The sequence below is a fragment of the Coloeus monedula genome, assembly GCF_965178545.1.
Source record: "Coloeus monedula genome assembly, chromosome: W".
Classification (NCBI taxonomy): domain Eukaryota; kingdom Metazoa; phylum Chordata; class Aves; order Passeriformes; family Corvidae; genus Coloeus; species Coloeus monedula.
The window spans coordinates 79990-95184 of NC_138821.1; the positions used below are offsets into that span (position 1 = coordinate 79990).

Consider the following 15195-nt stretch of genomic DNA (forward strand, 5'->3'; position numbering starts at 1 on the left):
ACTTAATCTCTCCTGAATGCCACCAAGATCATCCTCTTCTTTACTAGGCTCTGAACCTACTTACAGAGTCTTAGATTGCTCATACTCACAGATTAAGAGGAAAAGAAGGGATGTCAGAATCAAATGGGTATGAAAAATGTAGAACAAAACCCAAGGGTGTAAAGAAGCTGAAAAAACCACAACCCACTCCTGATAATTATTTTTTCTCCAATACGGCTGTACGATAGGCTGCTAAATGAAAATTGAGAGAATGAAAAAGGAAGCTCTTAACTGTTGGCTCAGTGCTTGATTTAATTTTGAGCCAAGCCCTGCCCCTGCTCCGTGATGCTGCACACTTAAAACAGCCGTGTTTCTCATCTTGGCAGTGTCGGGGGCCATCCCCACCTGTCACCACTGTCACCTGGCCTGCCTGTCACCCGAGGTTTGCTTTGCTCACCCTGTGGAAGGCTGGCCTCGCATGTTGAGAGAAACAGTGTGGATTTTCCTGCCGGGCTTCCGACTACTCTGCAAATGAACTGAAAAGAGCCCGCGGAAGTGCAGTCTTTGCTACGAAAGTAATATTGAGGGGAAAGAACAGATTATTTATCCTTCAGACACTCTGTGCACTGTTACCGGCTCGCAGCTGTCCGAGAGGCCGCACAAATGCGGCGGTCCCGCGCACCCGCCCACAGCACGCGGCCCATCGGACCCGGGGGAGCTCGGAAATTCGCCGGGAGACACCGCGACCGGGGCCCGCCCCAGGCTCCCACGTGGCCACTGGGCACATTGGGAGCCCGACGCCGGCCCACTCCCCGCCCCCGCTGCCCACCTCCGCTGCCCGCCCTCACGCCGGCCTCGCCCCGCCCCCAGCCCGGCCCAGTTCCCGCCCCGCTCCCCGCCCACACATCGGCCCCGCCCCCTCCCCGCCCCCCGCGTGCCCGCCCCCGCGCTCGTCCAATCAGGGGTCGCCCCGCTGGCCCTGTGCATCGCCCCGCAGCTCGGCCAAGATGGCGGCGCCGCTCGCCCCGCTGCTGCTCTTTCTCGCCCTCGGCGGCCCGGCGCTCGCCGCCGCGCAGGCCACGGAGGGCGCGGCGGCTGCGCCGCATCGGCGCTTCGAGTACAAGTACAGCTTCAAGGGGCCGCACCTGGTGCAGGCGGACGGCACGGTGCCGTTCTGGGTGCACACGGGCAGTAAGTGCCGGACGGGGGTGGCGGGGCCGGGCCAGTGGCGTTCCTGAGGCGGAGGCAGCAGTGTCCGGTCGGGGGGGTGCGGGGTCTCGGGGAGAAGCCGCGGGCGAAGCTGGCCGTGGGTGCCAGCCGTGCCCTCGGGCTCCACGTGGCATCGGAGGCGCAGAGGAGATGCTGCGGTGGCGGGGAAGTGCCCGGGCACACCCGGGCTCCCACCCGCGGTGCGAAGGTACCTATGGCCTCCTGGTGTGGCGGCTGCGGGCCCTGGGGAGGGGACTCGTGGCGCTGCCGGGAAGTGCTGATGTGTCACTGCTGCCGCGCTCGAGGTCGGCCCTGGCCGTGCTGCCAGAAAAACTGTTCGGTTTCATCGTCTCGAAGCTCGAAATGCAAAGTGTGCCTTGGCAAATAGGACTTGGTTCAACAATGTTTGTACAGTTTCTGTGCCCTTTGGGTTAGGGGTTCCGTTGTGCTCAGAAAGGCTTGTCATCCTTCCCGAGTGTCCCCCCTTATGAAAGGTGTTGACATCTACAGTTCCACCTTCACATAGTTTCTCTGCAGTACCTTCTGCTGGGTTTTTTTCAGACTTTAATTTAGTTGCTACTGCTTAACGTAACTTTTTTACTTGACATTATGTTACGAGTAACATGGAGGAAACTGTCCATAGATGAGGTTTTTTTTCTCCTGCTTTTTCAAGAAAATGATCCCAAAAAGAAATGTTACTTAATGCAAGCGAGTTTCTCTCTGAATGTATTCCTATTGTTCTGTTACACTGCTAAACAGAAAGTTAGAACATCTTGTTTGCTTTCTAGATGCCATCCCAAGTGCAGATCAGATCCGCATAACAACCTCCTTGAAAAGCCAGAAAGGCTCAGTGTGGACAAAAAACAAATCAATATTTGAATATTGGGAAGTGGAAGTGACCTTTCGAGTTACAGGAAGAGGCCGCATTGGAGCTGATGGATTGGTAGGAGCAGTTTGACCTAACTGAGAAAAATAAATGTGCTTTAAAAGTGAATCTTGACCTATGACTTTTTGCTTTCTTCATAGGCAATCTGGTTTACAGAAGAGCAAGGCTTGGAAGGTCCTGTTTTCGGGGCAGCTGATAAATGGAACGGTGTTGGAATTTTCTTTGATTCCTTTGACAATGATGGAAAGGTTGGTTGGAAGGAAACTCTTCTAGAAAAGATGATAAATTAATTTCTTGCCTGTTGAGGAAAAAGCAAGGATGTTGTTTTTCTACTCTTCCCCTGTTTCACTTCAAAGGGATAAAATAAAATAGTCAAGTTTCCCTTATAGTGGAAACAGCAATTTCTATGTGTGTCTTCAGAGATGCTCTTTTTCTTGGAAGAAATCTGCCTTGATTAATTCAGCAGCAAAGATTTTGTATCAGATGAGGATGACAATTGCTGTTTTCAGTTCTCAGTTTCCCAGTCCAGAATGATCCTGAAGCTTAAACAGTACATAATAGGTCTGCTTTGCTGCTTTTGCTTCCCCTGCACAATTTTGGCTTGCTTTTAGACATTTTAGACAGATTTTAGTAGAAGACTATCAGGGATGTTGCTGATGCTTCCCTTCAAATTAAACTAATCCATTTGTGTGCCGTTTCTTTCCCTAGAAAAACAATCCTGGAGTGATTGTTGTAGGCAATAATGGAAAGCTTCTGTATGACCATCAGAAGTAAGTTTATTTTCAGTGTTATTGCTGAATGCTTGCTTTTAATTGATGAAATGTTCCATGAGAAGCATTATAAAGGCTTCTTTCATATGAAACTTTGTTGTTTCCTTTACATTTGAGGGTTTCTACTTGTTAAAACACTGCTTTGGCAGTAACAGCAGAGAAATTGGCAACTGATCGATATTTAAGTGGCATATGCCCTTTGGGATGGATGAACTCAGATAAATAGAGGTACAGTACAGACTTTATTGCTTATGGGCGTCCTCCACACACAGCTAATAACTGGCAGAAGTGACTAACTGAAAGCTAATCGCTGTTACTAAAATTAGTTGGATTAATTTTGATTTTTGATTGTTTATCAGCAGCACAATGGACACCTTTTTGGATTTCAAAGAGGACAGGTGTCTAGCTCACTTGGTGCAGTCACTGCATCTTATTTCCGTCCAGGTTCCCAGGTGCAGGAATATATCTGAGAATTATACCTCAGAAAACAGATTTCCCCATTCCTGCATTCCCTCTGCGTTGTGTCCTGTGTACAGCATGCAGTACTGGAGATCCCAGGCTTGAGAAAGCTCAGTGCAATTACAGAACAGCCTTGGAAGGGCTTGCAGATTGAAAAACTGGGATCAGGTTGCTTAGTGAGAGTCAGACACCTTTTTGGCCCAGCTGATAAACTATAACACTTATTTTTATTTTTGATGTTCCCTTTTTGCACAGTGATGGATCCACGCAAGCACTGGCATCCTGTCAAAGGGACTTTCGGAACAAGCCCTATCCTGTGCGAGTCAAGATCACATACTACCAAAAAACACTGACTGTAAGTCTGAAATAACAGAATTACTTGTGTTTCTCAACTTCTTAAATGTGAAACTGGTTTTCACAGAGTTGCAACACATGTGTCAGTTCTGGTGTTAGAAATATGGAGCTTGGCTGCAGAGGTTGGAAGGAGGTGTTGTGTTTTAATGCTACACAGGTTCTTTTGGCTACATTAGAATGCAGGTATTGCTGATTTTTCTGATGTGACTTAGGAGGCAGTTGTGCAAACACACTCATAATGTGCTCAAACCCTTCTGTTGCTCTTGATTTGCCTGGAGAGGTGTCCCAAAGTCAGGATTTGTTTAAGATTCAAGTGATTGAGCAGCTCCTGAGCTTGGTATTTCTTAAGCTGATCTAAGAGTTGCAGAGGGTTTTGTAGCTTATTTTTGAACCAGAGGTTCTGAAGTGTGGCTAAAAAAATGAAACTATTTAACAGTAGATTTAAATTTTCTACTTGAGGCTTCTCACCTCCAAAAAATAGTAGGGCTTTGAAGTCTAAAGATTAAAAACCACTGGTATAAGGGAGTCTTTAAGACTTCTTAAATACTATTCAGCTGATTGTGAATTCCTTCTAGGTAAGGAGAGAAAAATACTAATGCGGTGCTGGGTTGTGACAACTACAAAGTGTCTGTGTGTTGGCTTCTGATTCCTTCTGGAAAGGTGCCGTTCGTATATTCACAGGTAGCAGCCATAAAGTGCAGAGCTGTCATTTTGTAGTAGAAGTTTCTCTAAAAGTAAACGTGACTGCACCTAAAAGAGGGCAGACCTTGTACTGTGTTGTTAATGGGAAAAGCTGCCTGTCACTCTTGAATGAAAGTTTAATTTCAGCCTCCAAGGCTGCTCTGTTTTCACCTGGGCCCTGATGCCTCCTCTAGGAACTTCTCTGTCCCAGCTGTTGTTGTTAAACTTAACAGTTCTCTCTTTCTCTGGGGATGCATTTGCAGAGTCTCCCTAAGCTTTGAATCAGAACTGCAAGGGATGACTGGTGTAGATCAGGTCTGTGTTGCCCAGAACCCTTTTAGGATGTGTACTTTTGCAAATAGAATGCTTATGTAAAATGTCAGTAAAATGTCTCTTTTCAGAAGAGAAATAGTTTTTGGTTTCCAGTTTGAGCTGCTGAGTTACCCAATTAGTTGTATTTTGTGAGCATTACTGCAAACTGACAAAACAATTAACACAAATGTGGTGAAAATCCTAAGTGTTTGTCCTTTTAGGTATTAATTAATAATGGCTTTACTCCGGATAAAGAGGACTATGAATTTTGTGCCAAAGTGGAAGATATGGTGTTGCCATCACAGGGGTACTTTGGCATATCTGCCGCCACAGGGGGACTTGCAGGTAGGAAACGTTAAAATTTATGGCAAATGTTGTGGGGACTTGAAAGGCTTGCAAGAGAGGTTGGTTGGGTGGTTGGTTTTTTACTACGAGTGTTGATCCATTATACCAATTTTTGACCATGATGATGTAATTAACCCTCTTGCAGTCCCAAATTAATGACATGCTTAGGTGAAGAATTTTTGGTTTTTCCCGACAAAGCCCCTATATACTCTCATTCCCTGCTGCACAAACGCTTGGGAGGATGCTGTTTTTTGAAGATCCTTTGCAAGTGGAAGGTTGTCTTGGGAATTACAGGAATTGGTAAGGTGGTTTTGTTTTGTTTGTTGAATACAGATGACCACGATGTGCTGTCATTTCTGACCTTCCAGCTGACTGAGCCTGGGAAGGAAGCAGTAAGGATTTTTATGCATGATTAGTAAAATATTTTATTGTGCATGTTATTTTATATGCAGCACCAGATTATGGTATTTCCTCTTAAGTCACACGTGGCATTCCTGTTTCACAGTTTTGCCATGTAGCTGTGCTGTCATCTGGTTTAGAAAAATTAAACTGGTATTGTAATATTTTGGTAATATTGTCATTAATATTCTCAAGACCAGAATTCTGAAGCACCACTGAAGCAACAAAACTCGTGATGTTAAATCAAACCATGCAGTACTACAAAGTACATTTTCTTTGGAAAGTGGGAAAATATCTGTTCTCCCTTTCAACTTTCCCTACTTCTAGAATGATTCTGTACTGCTAAACAGCATTTATCCATGTAAAGCTTGTTTTAATTTTCTGTTGGGAAAATTTTCTATTTGTTCTCCGTGAGAATGTGTGGTTTCTCACTTCAGCTAAATGTATTAATGTGCTGCAGTAATTTTATTATATCTTCACATCTGAAATCTGAACAGCCTTGCTGCAGAATCATTTGTGTTAAGCATGGCGGGGGGGAGAACATGAGAAAAATCTCACACATGCCCTTCCCTCCAATAATGTTTTAAAGCCAACACCAGATGCAGAAATCCCTCAGAAAGATAAAGAGAAGTATCAAGAAGAGTTTGAGCACTTTCAGCAAGAATTGGATAAGAAGAAGGAAGAATTTCAAAGGGAACATCCTGATGTGCAAGGACAGCCAGGCAAGTTATTTGAGCAATTTTTCAGTTGTCCAGGGAAATGTTTGTTTTCCAGGATGTTCAGAACTAGGGATACTCCGGTTGATCTTGCTAAGCTCCCACTGATGTTACTTACATTATTTAAAAATCTTTACTGTAAAGTGCTTCCCGTTTCTAAAGTTATTTTAGCGGTGCCTGGCTTGAGAACAAAACGAATGACTGGAAACATGGTGGGAATTAAGAACAACAGAAGGAAGAGAAGGTAGTGCATCCCTCTGTAAAGTGGTGATTAAGAAAGCATGGCCTTTTTCATTATTTAAAGGACATCTTTTTGGTCTGTTTCTCTACATTCACAGAAAACCCTTTAAAAGATGGTCTAGTGCATATCTTGGATCATGTGCTTACATGGAAAAGCTTTTTAATGCTTGCCTAATGCTGGGCAAACAAGAACCTGATTATTTGAACATATAATGGAAGCCATTTGTTACTTCCGTGGATTTTAATAGCTGTATGTGAATGCAAATACACTGAGAATGTACTTTAGGCATCTAGACGTGAAATTTCAGGTTGTCATCTGTATTGCACAGTGATAAGTTATGACTGTTCTAAAGGTCCTATATGTTATTTTGATCTGCATTTTTGAGATACAGTTCAGCCTTTTATTGATCAGAAATAATCCCTTTGCCACAGAGTCTTTTGGACTTTGGGACGGTGAAGTTGTAGGAAAAGGTAGATGGATGTGGATATGTTAAGGGAGCAAGAGAAATGATCCAACTCAAGGAATTGTGAGGAACGTGCACATGTGTAAGAACCCCCTGTGCTTTTTTCTTAGCAGCAGATGATGTTTTTGAAACTGTGAGTGATCGTGAACTGAGGCAAATCTTTGAGGGGCAGAATCGAATTCATCTGGAAATCAAACAGCTTAACAGGCAACTGGACATGATTCTGGATGAGCAGAGGAGATACGTCTCTGCAGTCACAGAGGAGATTGCCAAAAGAGGAGCTGGGTTTCCAGGTCATCAGGGACAGGTAAATAAAACCCATGGTGATTCAGAGCCCAGCCTGATTTCAGCAGTGGGATCCATTTGCTTTTTCCAAGATATGTTGATCTTTTTCCTTCCCCTGCCCCTACCAGGTTTCCCAGCAAGAGATAGAGACAGTTGTGAAAACTCAAGAAGAGGTCATTAGACAAGTAAAGGAAATAAGGTAAACACCTTCCAAATATTAAGGGTGTGTTTTGAATTTTATGGTTTTCCTTTTAAATCCTGTGTGTTACTTCAGTGGGACAATATTGACAAACTTGATGTTTGCATCAGTTCCTCAGTGAAGACTCACTGCGTATATTTAATTTCTGTAGTAAAGTCAGTTCATGCCCCAAGGATTGCTAAGCACCCTAATTTGTCTCTTTTTTTATCATGAAATTCCACTTCAACAGGTAAGTTCCCCTTTAAAAACAATGAAGTAAAACCATTATCTTGAAGGTGCTGTTTGTACATAGATTTGTGAAGATGCTTGTGTTTGATGAGGATGTCTCAATACTTCTTTAATATTTTGCTGTTGCTGTCTTAATCAGGAATGCCTTTAAGCTGGTTTGGCCCTTCATTTGTAGCAGCTAAAACCTTCCTTACCTTGTATTTTTTAAAAAAAGGAGAAAACAGTTCCTTCAGTTGTGCTTTCCCCCCTCCCCCCCCCCCCCCCCCCGTATTAGTTCAAGGGCAGCTCTTGTGATTTATCTAAGTAGGTCAGTTTTTTGTAGAATGAAGATTAGAGTGCTTCCATTTTTGCACTTGTTCTTCCACGGAAGCTTTTCTGTTAATATTCTTGACAAATCTTTATACCTTGCAAGCAAATTAGATTTTCTTGTTAATATTGGCAGTCTGCCCTTTTAGTGACTACTTACCAGCTCAGAGTTTGCATAACATCATCTTTATATATTTCTTAGATTAAAGAAATGCTTTATTTAGAGAGAGAAATAAACAGCCCCTTGGTGCATTGCTTGTCATCCTGCAGGAAAAGGACTTAGGGGCCAAGTAATTTTCTTGGCAAGATTGTGGATTTCTTCATCATCTGATTACAGAAGAATCTTGCATGTTCCTACAATAGAAACTATCAGCAGGGTATTATTAATGCAAAAGTCAATATAAATTCAATTTGATACAGCCTGTGTCTATTAAGGGAAGTTATTTTGCTTTTAACAAAGACTGGATCAGTCTGGGGGAAGGTGAGTGTGCAGATTGCTACTCATTATGTAGATACGGTTCTGTTAGGAGGGAGAAGAACTAAGTGAGTGTCCCACTTATGTTGTAACACTGTGAGGCATCTGGAAAGACAGAATTACTATCAGTGGTTATTAGGCAGTGGGCATGATGGGTTATTTAAGATAAAACCTTCCAGTGAGAAATTTATTTCTAAAATATATTGTTATAATACTAATTACAAGTCCAGGTAAATGAAAAATTGCTGACCACTCTACAAAGAGTTAGGAGTGCTCTGTGAAAGCATTGAAGTAAGCTCCCATCTGAACCAAATGGAAAGTTTTAAGTAAATTAAAAAGAAATCTAAAGGCATACATTTTGATTGTCTATTCTGTTAATAATGAGGAGATTATCATTCACATGATAAATATTTTAGCTGTAGAATAATCCTCTTTTGCAACTCAAAAGAAACAGCACACTACAGGAAAATTATATAAACATATTGATTAGAGATTAAGGTTTTTTTCTCTCATTGACTAGTTAACCTCAAACCAAATTAGTTATGAAACCTCAACTTTTTCTGGATTTAATTTCATTTGTTGTAGAAGCAAAATGAATTCACAGTAAGACAATGCTAAGTATTACAACAGTGCATATGGGAAATGAGTTCCTCATATAAATGGTAATCATGAAACAAGGATGTATCTAAATCTTTTCTTATCCCTAAAGCCTCTTTGTTTTTATTTCTTTCATGACTGCTTTTATTTATTTATTTATTTGTTTATTTATTTTTCAAACAGCTTTTGGTTTTCTTCAAAGATTGCATTAAACTCTGCTGATCCTAAAGCCTTGGCAAGAGCCTCAGACAGAACTCTTGTTCTATAGCCCTCATCAGTCAGGCAGGCAAAGGAGAAGTTCTGGCAACAGAATATTTGCTAGTTCTTATTCTCAGCGTGACCGAGATATGGGGCACTCTACAAATGGCAACTGTCAGTGCAATTAACTATTTTTAAAAATCATAGTTTGACTAAAGGATTATTTCTTGAGAGGTGTTCTCGAAAGCTAGAAGAAATTTGCTGCCTTTTGGGGCAACTATGTATTTCAGCCTAATTCTAATGAACTAAAAAAGGTCCAGAATAACTGCTGTTTGTAGAAAAGCTGATGTGTTTTGAAAGTTGGTTTGCTGTTTGTCCTGTTTCAGAAGTTCTGTGACTGATGCTCTGAGATCCATCAGTGGAGCTCAACACCCTGGCTCTGCAGGAGTCTATGAAACAACTCAGCACTTCAACGACATCAAAGAACACCTTCATGTAGTCAAGAGGGACATAGAGCATTTAGTACAACGAAACACGGTAATTTATGTGCTGGGAGTGTAAAGCATGAGTGTAACACAGCTTTCTTTGGCTGTTAGTGAAAAGCTAGGATGAGCCAGCATGCAGTTTAGGGAGCAATTAATCCTTCATTAAGCTGCTTCGCTAAAACTATGCTGCCTTGACCTAACTGCATGATCTGGGTCTCGATGAGAAGTTTTGCACAAAGAGCACGATTTTTAGTCTTAATTTCCTGTGGAAACAAGGTCAAGCAATTAGGTTTTCTGGGTGCTTTTTTTTTTTTTGTGTTTGTCCCCCTATTTAACAGCTCTATACAGAGGAGATTCTGTGATGCTTCTGCATACAAGGGAGAGCTTTAATCAGAGGAAAATCAGGCAGACTCTGCTTAAGATTTCTAAGTGCAAAAAAGACTGTGTTCATATCCAGGAGTACCTTAGTCTAGCCTAGGTAGCAATTAAGCTGAATTAGCTTATGATCCATAGAAGGTCCTTGATTAATTTACCATATTTATGCATTCTTTTCTATATAACCCTCAATTTAACATCAGGCAATTTATCTGAGAAACGTAAAAGCGGAAGGGGAGAGTGAGATGAGGAGTAAGATTATTTTTCAGAGTACTGTAATTTCTCTCCATTTTCTGCTTGTGCTCCAATTTTTACATCACATTGCAAAGCCCTTGTTTTGTAAGTCTTTTGATAGGATGTCTTGTTTGGTCTTTTCTTGGTTTTTAGCCATCCAGTGAGAAACCAAAGTGTCCAGAGTTGCCACCGTTTCCATCCTGCTTATCTACAATGCATTTCTTCATATTTGTGGTGGTGCAAACTGTGTTATTCATTGGTTATGTCATGTATAGGTAAGTCTTGTGTGGCTTAAAGACAGCAGGGCAAATAGTTTTAGAACTGCTGACTGATAATGTCATTGGAATGGCATCATTGTGTTAATCTTGTTAAAACAAGCAATCATTCAGATTGGAGAAGACCTTGGGAGGTCTCCAGTTCAATCTTCTGCTCCAAACGGAGTCCACACTGAATTCAGACAAGGTCACTTGGGGTTTAAACTGGTCAGGTCTTCAAAACCTCTAAGAATGCAGAATTTACCACTGTCCCAGAACTCATTGGAAATGTTGAATTATCATAATAAAGTTTGGTTTATTCTATCCCCACTCACCCACCGGGTATCAAGTGGGAACCTGACCTGTTTCAGCCTGACTGTTGTGTCTTTTCTTTTCTTTTTTTTCTATCTAAGCTAATTGGGATGTTTTTTCTGTTCTCTTCCTCCTCCTTGTGATGTCATAATGTTGAAATTCTGTTTGCATTGATGGAAAAGACAACCTCCATGCTTGGTAGTCTTTTTGCCATTGGCTGGAATGATGATTTCCAAGACAAACAAGGAGCTGTTCCCCTCCAGTTCTTTGTGATGCCTTTGTAATTCCAGCACCTGGATGTGGTTGATCCATAGTGTCTGTATCCACTAAAAAAATTAATGATCTGTGCCAGAGGGAAAAGTAAATCCCATTTAAAGTAAATTCTTTCCCTGAATAGTTGCATGGGTTTCCTTTTCTAAGGTGATCTTTTGGCCAATCAGATACCGAGAAGCTTCAGAAAATGTTAAGAATATTTTAAAAGTCTGTTTGTTTGTTCTTTCATTGTTTCTGGCTTTTGTCCAGAATGTGGGGTTGTTTGGTTTTTTCCTTTTGTGTCTGATGCAAAATTGGAACTACAGTGATGCTACCCATGTCTTTGTGAGTAGAAAAAATTATATCCTGTTTTTGTGATATGACTTAACATTTCCTCTAAGTCTCTGTTGATAAGGAATGGAATCTTCTAATCCTCAAATAAATGAAAATTTACAACAGTTAGCTAGTTTTAAGTTAAAAAGACTTGAAGAATTCTTTTCTGCCTTTTCTTTCAGGAGCCAACAAGAAGCAGCAGCCAAAAAGTTCTTTTGATGACCTGTTCCTTTTGTGTGTATGTAACAGCAGTCTGTATGCACAGAAAATTCTACACTTCTGTAAATGAGGGAAATTTTAGTGTTGGATATACTTCAATATTATAAATTATTGAATTTTGTTAAATAAAATGAGTTCTCATTTAAGGTGTTGATGCTAAAACAGGGAGCAACTGCTGGATGGGGGAAGACTGCACCCTATCTAGGTCTGTGTTTTCAGCTGACTTTTTCATTAATACTGAAAGGCAAATTCCCGATTCCTCTGCTTTGTTAAGATTCCAGAGGAGGAGTTGAAACACCCAGGCTTGGTGTTTGTTCGGAGTGTGAATTGCAGATGGATGATTTGTGCAGAAAATTTGCTACTAAGTGTCCTGACATAGCAGTTAAAAAAAAGAAAAGAAAAAGAAGGTAGGAAAATCCCACACCTCAAAGAACTGTTCTTTTGTGGGGTTTGGTGGTTTTTTGGGAGGTAAAAACTTACTATAAACATTTTATTTGTTTACCACTTGGATTTAACAGTGTAAGAATATCTTCTTTAATTCTCATTTAAACATTTTTTAATGCGTGGATACAAAGACAGGCCTTTAAGACCCTGACTGTTGATACCTGATGTAAAACACCAATTATAGAGAGCATGCGAAGAAAGGCTTTTCTCCTTATTTTGCAGTCTGATTTTGGGCAGTGAGAGAAAATGTGATAAAGTAATTTCTTCAAGTATATTGTGGGGCTGATTTCTTCTTTCATAGTTTCAAGTCTGTCTGTAATTTTTTTGGGGAGATTTGTGGAACTTTTCCAGCAAACATGATTGCTTTATCTGTCTTCCAATCTGATTGTATCAAGGATATGTTTAGTGTGTGAATTTGTCTTTACTTTCCTAAAGCTGTCTTGTGTCTTTCATGTATCAAGTCCAGATGCTTTGATTTAAATCTTGACATGGTGAATATTGTAAACTGCAGGTATTGAGTGTTAACCCATTTCTTCACAAACTAGCTTCAGACATGTTTGTTAATCTGTAGAACCAGTATTTTGTGTCAATTCCTGCCTGGATATCAAAAGCATAAGGCTGAACATGTGATTTTGATACTGCTTATCAAGTGAACATTTGCTTCAGGAAAGAAAGAAAGCAGAGGGCCCAACTTAGGAATGTGAAATTAATTAATTTTGCCTTGTTTACATATCGGTGGTAACTTTGTCCTTGAGTTGTGTGTAGAATTAGAGTAAGTATTTCTGTAGTTTCCTGAATTCTATAAAATACACAAATGCATCAGGATATTTCACTTAGAACTGTTAATTTGTTTGTCTGAATCTGCAAAAATGATCTGTAATATGACTACTCCTATTGCATTTCTACAGTCTGCTCCCTTGGAGTGCAACACGTGCTGCCAAATTCACTGTAATGAAGAACACTTCAGTATTGTGCCTGTCAGTTTGGAGAAATGATAAATCTATGCAATATATTTTGTTACTTCTAATACAGTGTCCAAAACGTGAATGTCTGTGCTATACCAAGAAAATGACACTGCCTACACACCAATTAACACATCTGCAGTATGGAGGATACTCTAACTGGTGTAGCTTTATAGATTCATTTCTAAATTTGAGCAGATTTTGCTGTACTAATGAGAGAAACTGTTGCCTCAGGCTAATCAATGAATAAACAACTTTTCAGATAAAGCAGAATAACACATTGGAATTTATCGCTTCAGTTCTTTCAACACCAGCAAATATTTCCAGGTGCCTTGAATCTAAGCTATTACAACCCTGACTCTTGTAACTAAACGTAATATATTTTCTTAAATGGTTCTGAAATTGTGCAGTGGTGGTTCCTTTCAGTTGCAGACCTTCTTTTATCAGTGCAACATCCAAACAGAGCTCCTTCTCTCACAGCAGGCTTTGCAAAACCCCTTATTGCAGAAAGTGTTTTGATAAGTATCTGGCAAAATGTGGAGCAGTTCTGATGTGCCCATTGGAATGAGCCTGGATTTTTGTTACTGTGAATTTACCCACCCATTCCTTTGGTTTAAAGCTGGAGCAGCCTGTACTTCTGTTTGTTTGGTTAGAAAGAAGAGCAGGCTGGGGGTGATGTCTAGGGGGAAACTTGAAACCTACAGTTTTCTCTTCAGGAGGAGGCTGCTTGATCAGACACGTCTCCCACGTGCAACGAGAAAACTTCTGTGGTAGGGAACAGAGGGTCTAACATGGAACATCAGAAGACTGGTAACTTTGCTTCATGATTCATTTCACAATCGTCTCTCCTTGGAGCTTCCATAACTCACTGGATCAAAAGAAAACTCCCAACTGCCCAGCTCAGCTTTCATCCTGTCTTCTTGAAGTAATAGCAAGAAATTTGGATTTTAAGAATATTTTTTCAGTCAATGTAGCCTCCTGTTAGGAGGTTTCTTTCAACAGTGACAGTGTGTGTTTGATTCTTATCCAGTAAGATTTCCCTGCTAGGAGGAAAAGACACCTTGGAATTGAGTTGGACAGTATTAGAGAGAATAAGTTATATTTGAATTGTGGATGATAAGTAGCAAATATTTGGCAATGACAAGAGAATGGGATTGTACTGGTGGGGGGTTGTTAAACAGATGGTGATCCCTGAATCTTTTACAAGTCAAATGCACAATGCGGTTTGTAAATTAACTGCTCTGGTTTGTAACTTCTGTGGGAAGAAAATCTGACCTTTCTCAATGGATCGATTACTGTAACACCAAAAAATGTCTACTGGTTTTTTATTTTATTTTAAATTCAAACAGCTGACAGTTTCATGTTTGTTTCTGACTGATGTAAATTGATACTTGGAGTTCAGAGATAACCTTGTTTGAATAAAGGTGCATATTTTTAGTAAGCCTTTTTCTTTTCATTTGGTACGTGTCCATGAAATCTAAGCAAGTGTATTTGAAGCATTCTTTACCCTCAGTTCAGAGTCTGAATACTTACAGACCTGGGTTCAGTTCTACCTGGCACTGGGGAGTTAATGGTATTCTGGGGCTGAATTCCCTCTGTCATTTTTCCCCAGCCAGGAGCAAGATTTTAGCAAGTGGAGGAAGAGGGATCTTGAATTGAATCTATTCAAGCTGACTAAACCCTAAAATGCATCTTTCTGATGGTCCAGCTGCTAGAAAAGGCAACATCCTCTTGGTAGAGGGCTGAATCAGGGCAGAATCCTGATTCTTCCCAGAACTCCTATGTATTTTTGCATTATGTGACTGTTAGGAACACAGAATCTAGAAAAGACTGGGAGTTCGGATGGCATTTTTGGGCTGGCCTCTCTGTGAGGCTTTTATCTTTAGCTCTGGAATTTGCCTGTTTCAAGACTGAATGCTGGGGTTAGAGATCCGTGTGTTCCTTGGGTGTGGAACACAGGCTTTTTTATATCACCTACTTTTATCAGATAAACCAGGAACAGAGTCTTTAATTTTGATTTCACTTAAACTAGATGGAAAAGACATAGATTTAAAGCAAAGGAAGTGGCAACATGAGTACTTAATTAGCTGCTGTCTGTATGTTTTTATGAAGTGTGGGATTCCTGTCATCAACAAAAAGTAGTAAGTTTTTTAACTTCAATAGAGCACCTGCCTGAAACAGAATTATTCTGGGGGTACTGGCTGTGTTTTGCCTTTTGTCACC

At 40.8% G+C, this 15195-nt stretch overlaps 1 protein-coding gene across 3 annotated transcripts; it reads left to right on the plus strand.

Moving 5' to 3' along the window:
• The first annotated feature begins 985 nt into the window (after positions 1–985).
• On the plus strand, positions 986–14409 carry LOC309584570 (protein ERGIC-53-like). 3 transcript variants are annotated; one of them, XR_014227242.1, is made up of 14 exons: positions 986–1170; positions 1977–2131; positions 2215–2322; positions 2783–2844; positions 3559–3658; positions 4872–4995; positions 5329–5387; positions 5984–6116; positions 6925–7121; positions 7228–7298; positions 9489–9639; positions 10350–10471; positions 11530–11973; positions 12919–14409. XR_014227242.1 is itself a non-coding variant. In XM_082300655.1 (13 exons), the coding sequence occupies exons 1-13, from the start codon at positions 987–989 to the stop codon at positions 11564–11566; spliced, it is 1503 nt and encodes a 500-aa protein (XP_082156781.1). In that variant the 5' UTR covers position 986; the 3' UTR covers positions 11567–14409. The 3 variants fall into 3 exon arrangements, 2 of the variants coding, with proteins under 2 accessions (XP_082156781.1, XP_082156782.1); XM_082300655.1 differs by having other exon boundaries at positions 11530–14409; XM_082300656.1 differs by having other exon boundaries at positions 6928–7121; positions 11530–14409.
• Positions 14410–15195: the final 786 nt, after the last annotated feature.

Bases quoted from the DNA above. Each gene is read 5' to 3' on its own strand.
- LOC309584570 (XM_082300655.1), top strand. From the start codon at position 987: ATGGCGGCGCCGCTCGCCCCGCTGCTGCTCTTTCTCGCCCTCGGCGGC. The intron at 2,845-3,558 runs GTAAGTTTATTT...CTTTTTGCACAG, and splicing joins CTTCTGTATGACCATCAGAA to TGATGGATCCACGCAAGCAC. The intron at 5,388-5,983 runs GTAAGGATTTTT...AATGTTTTAAAG, and splicing joins CTGAGCCTGGGAAGGAAGCA to CCAACACCAGATGCAGAAAT.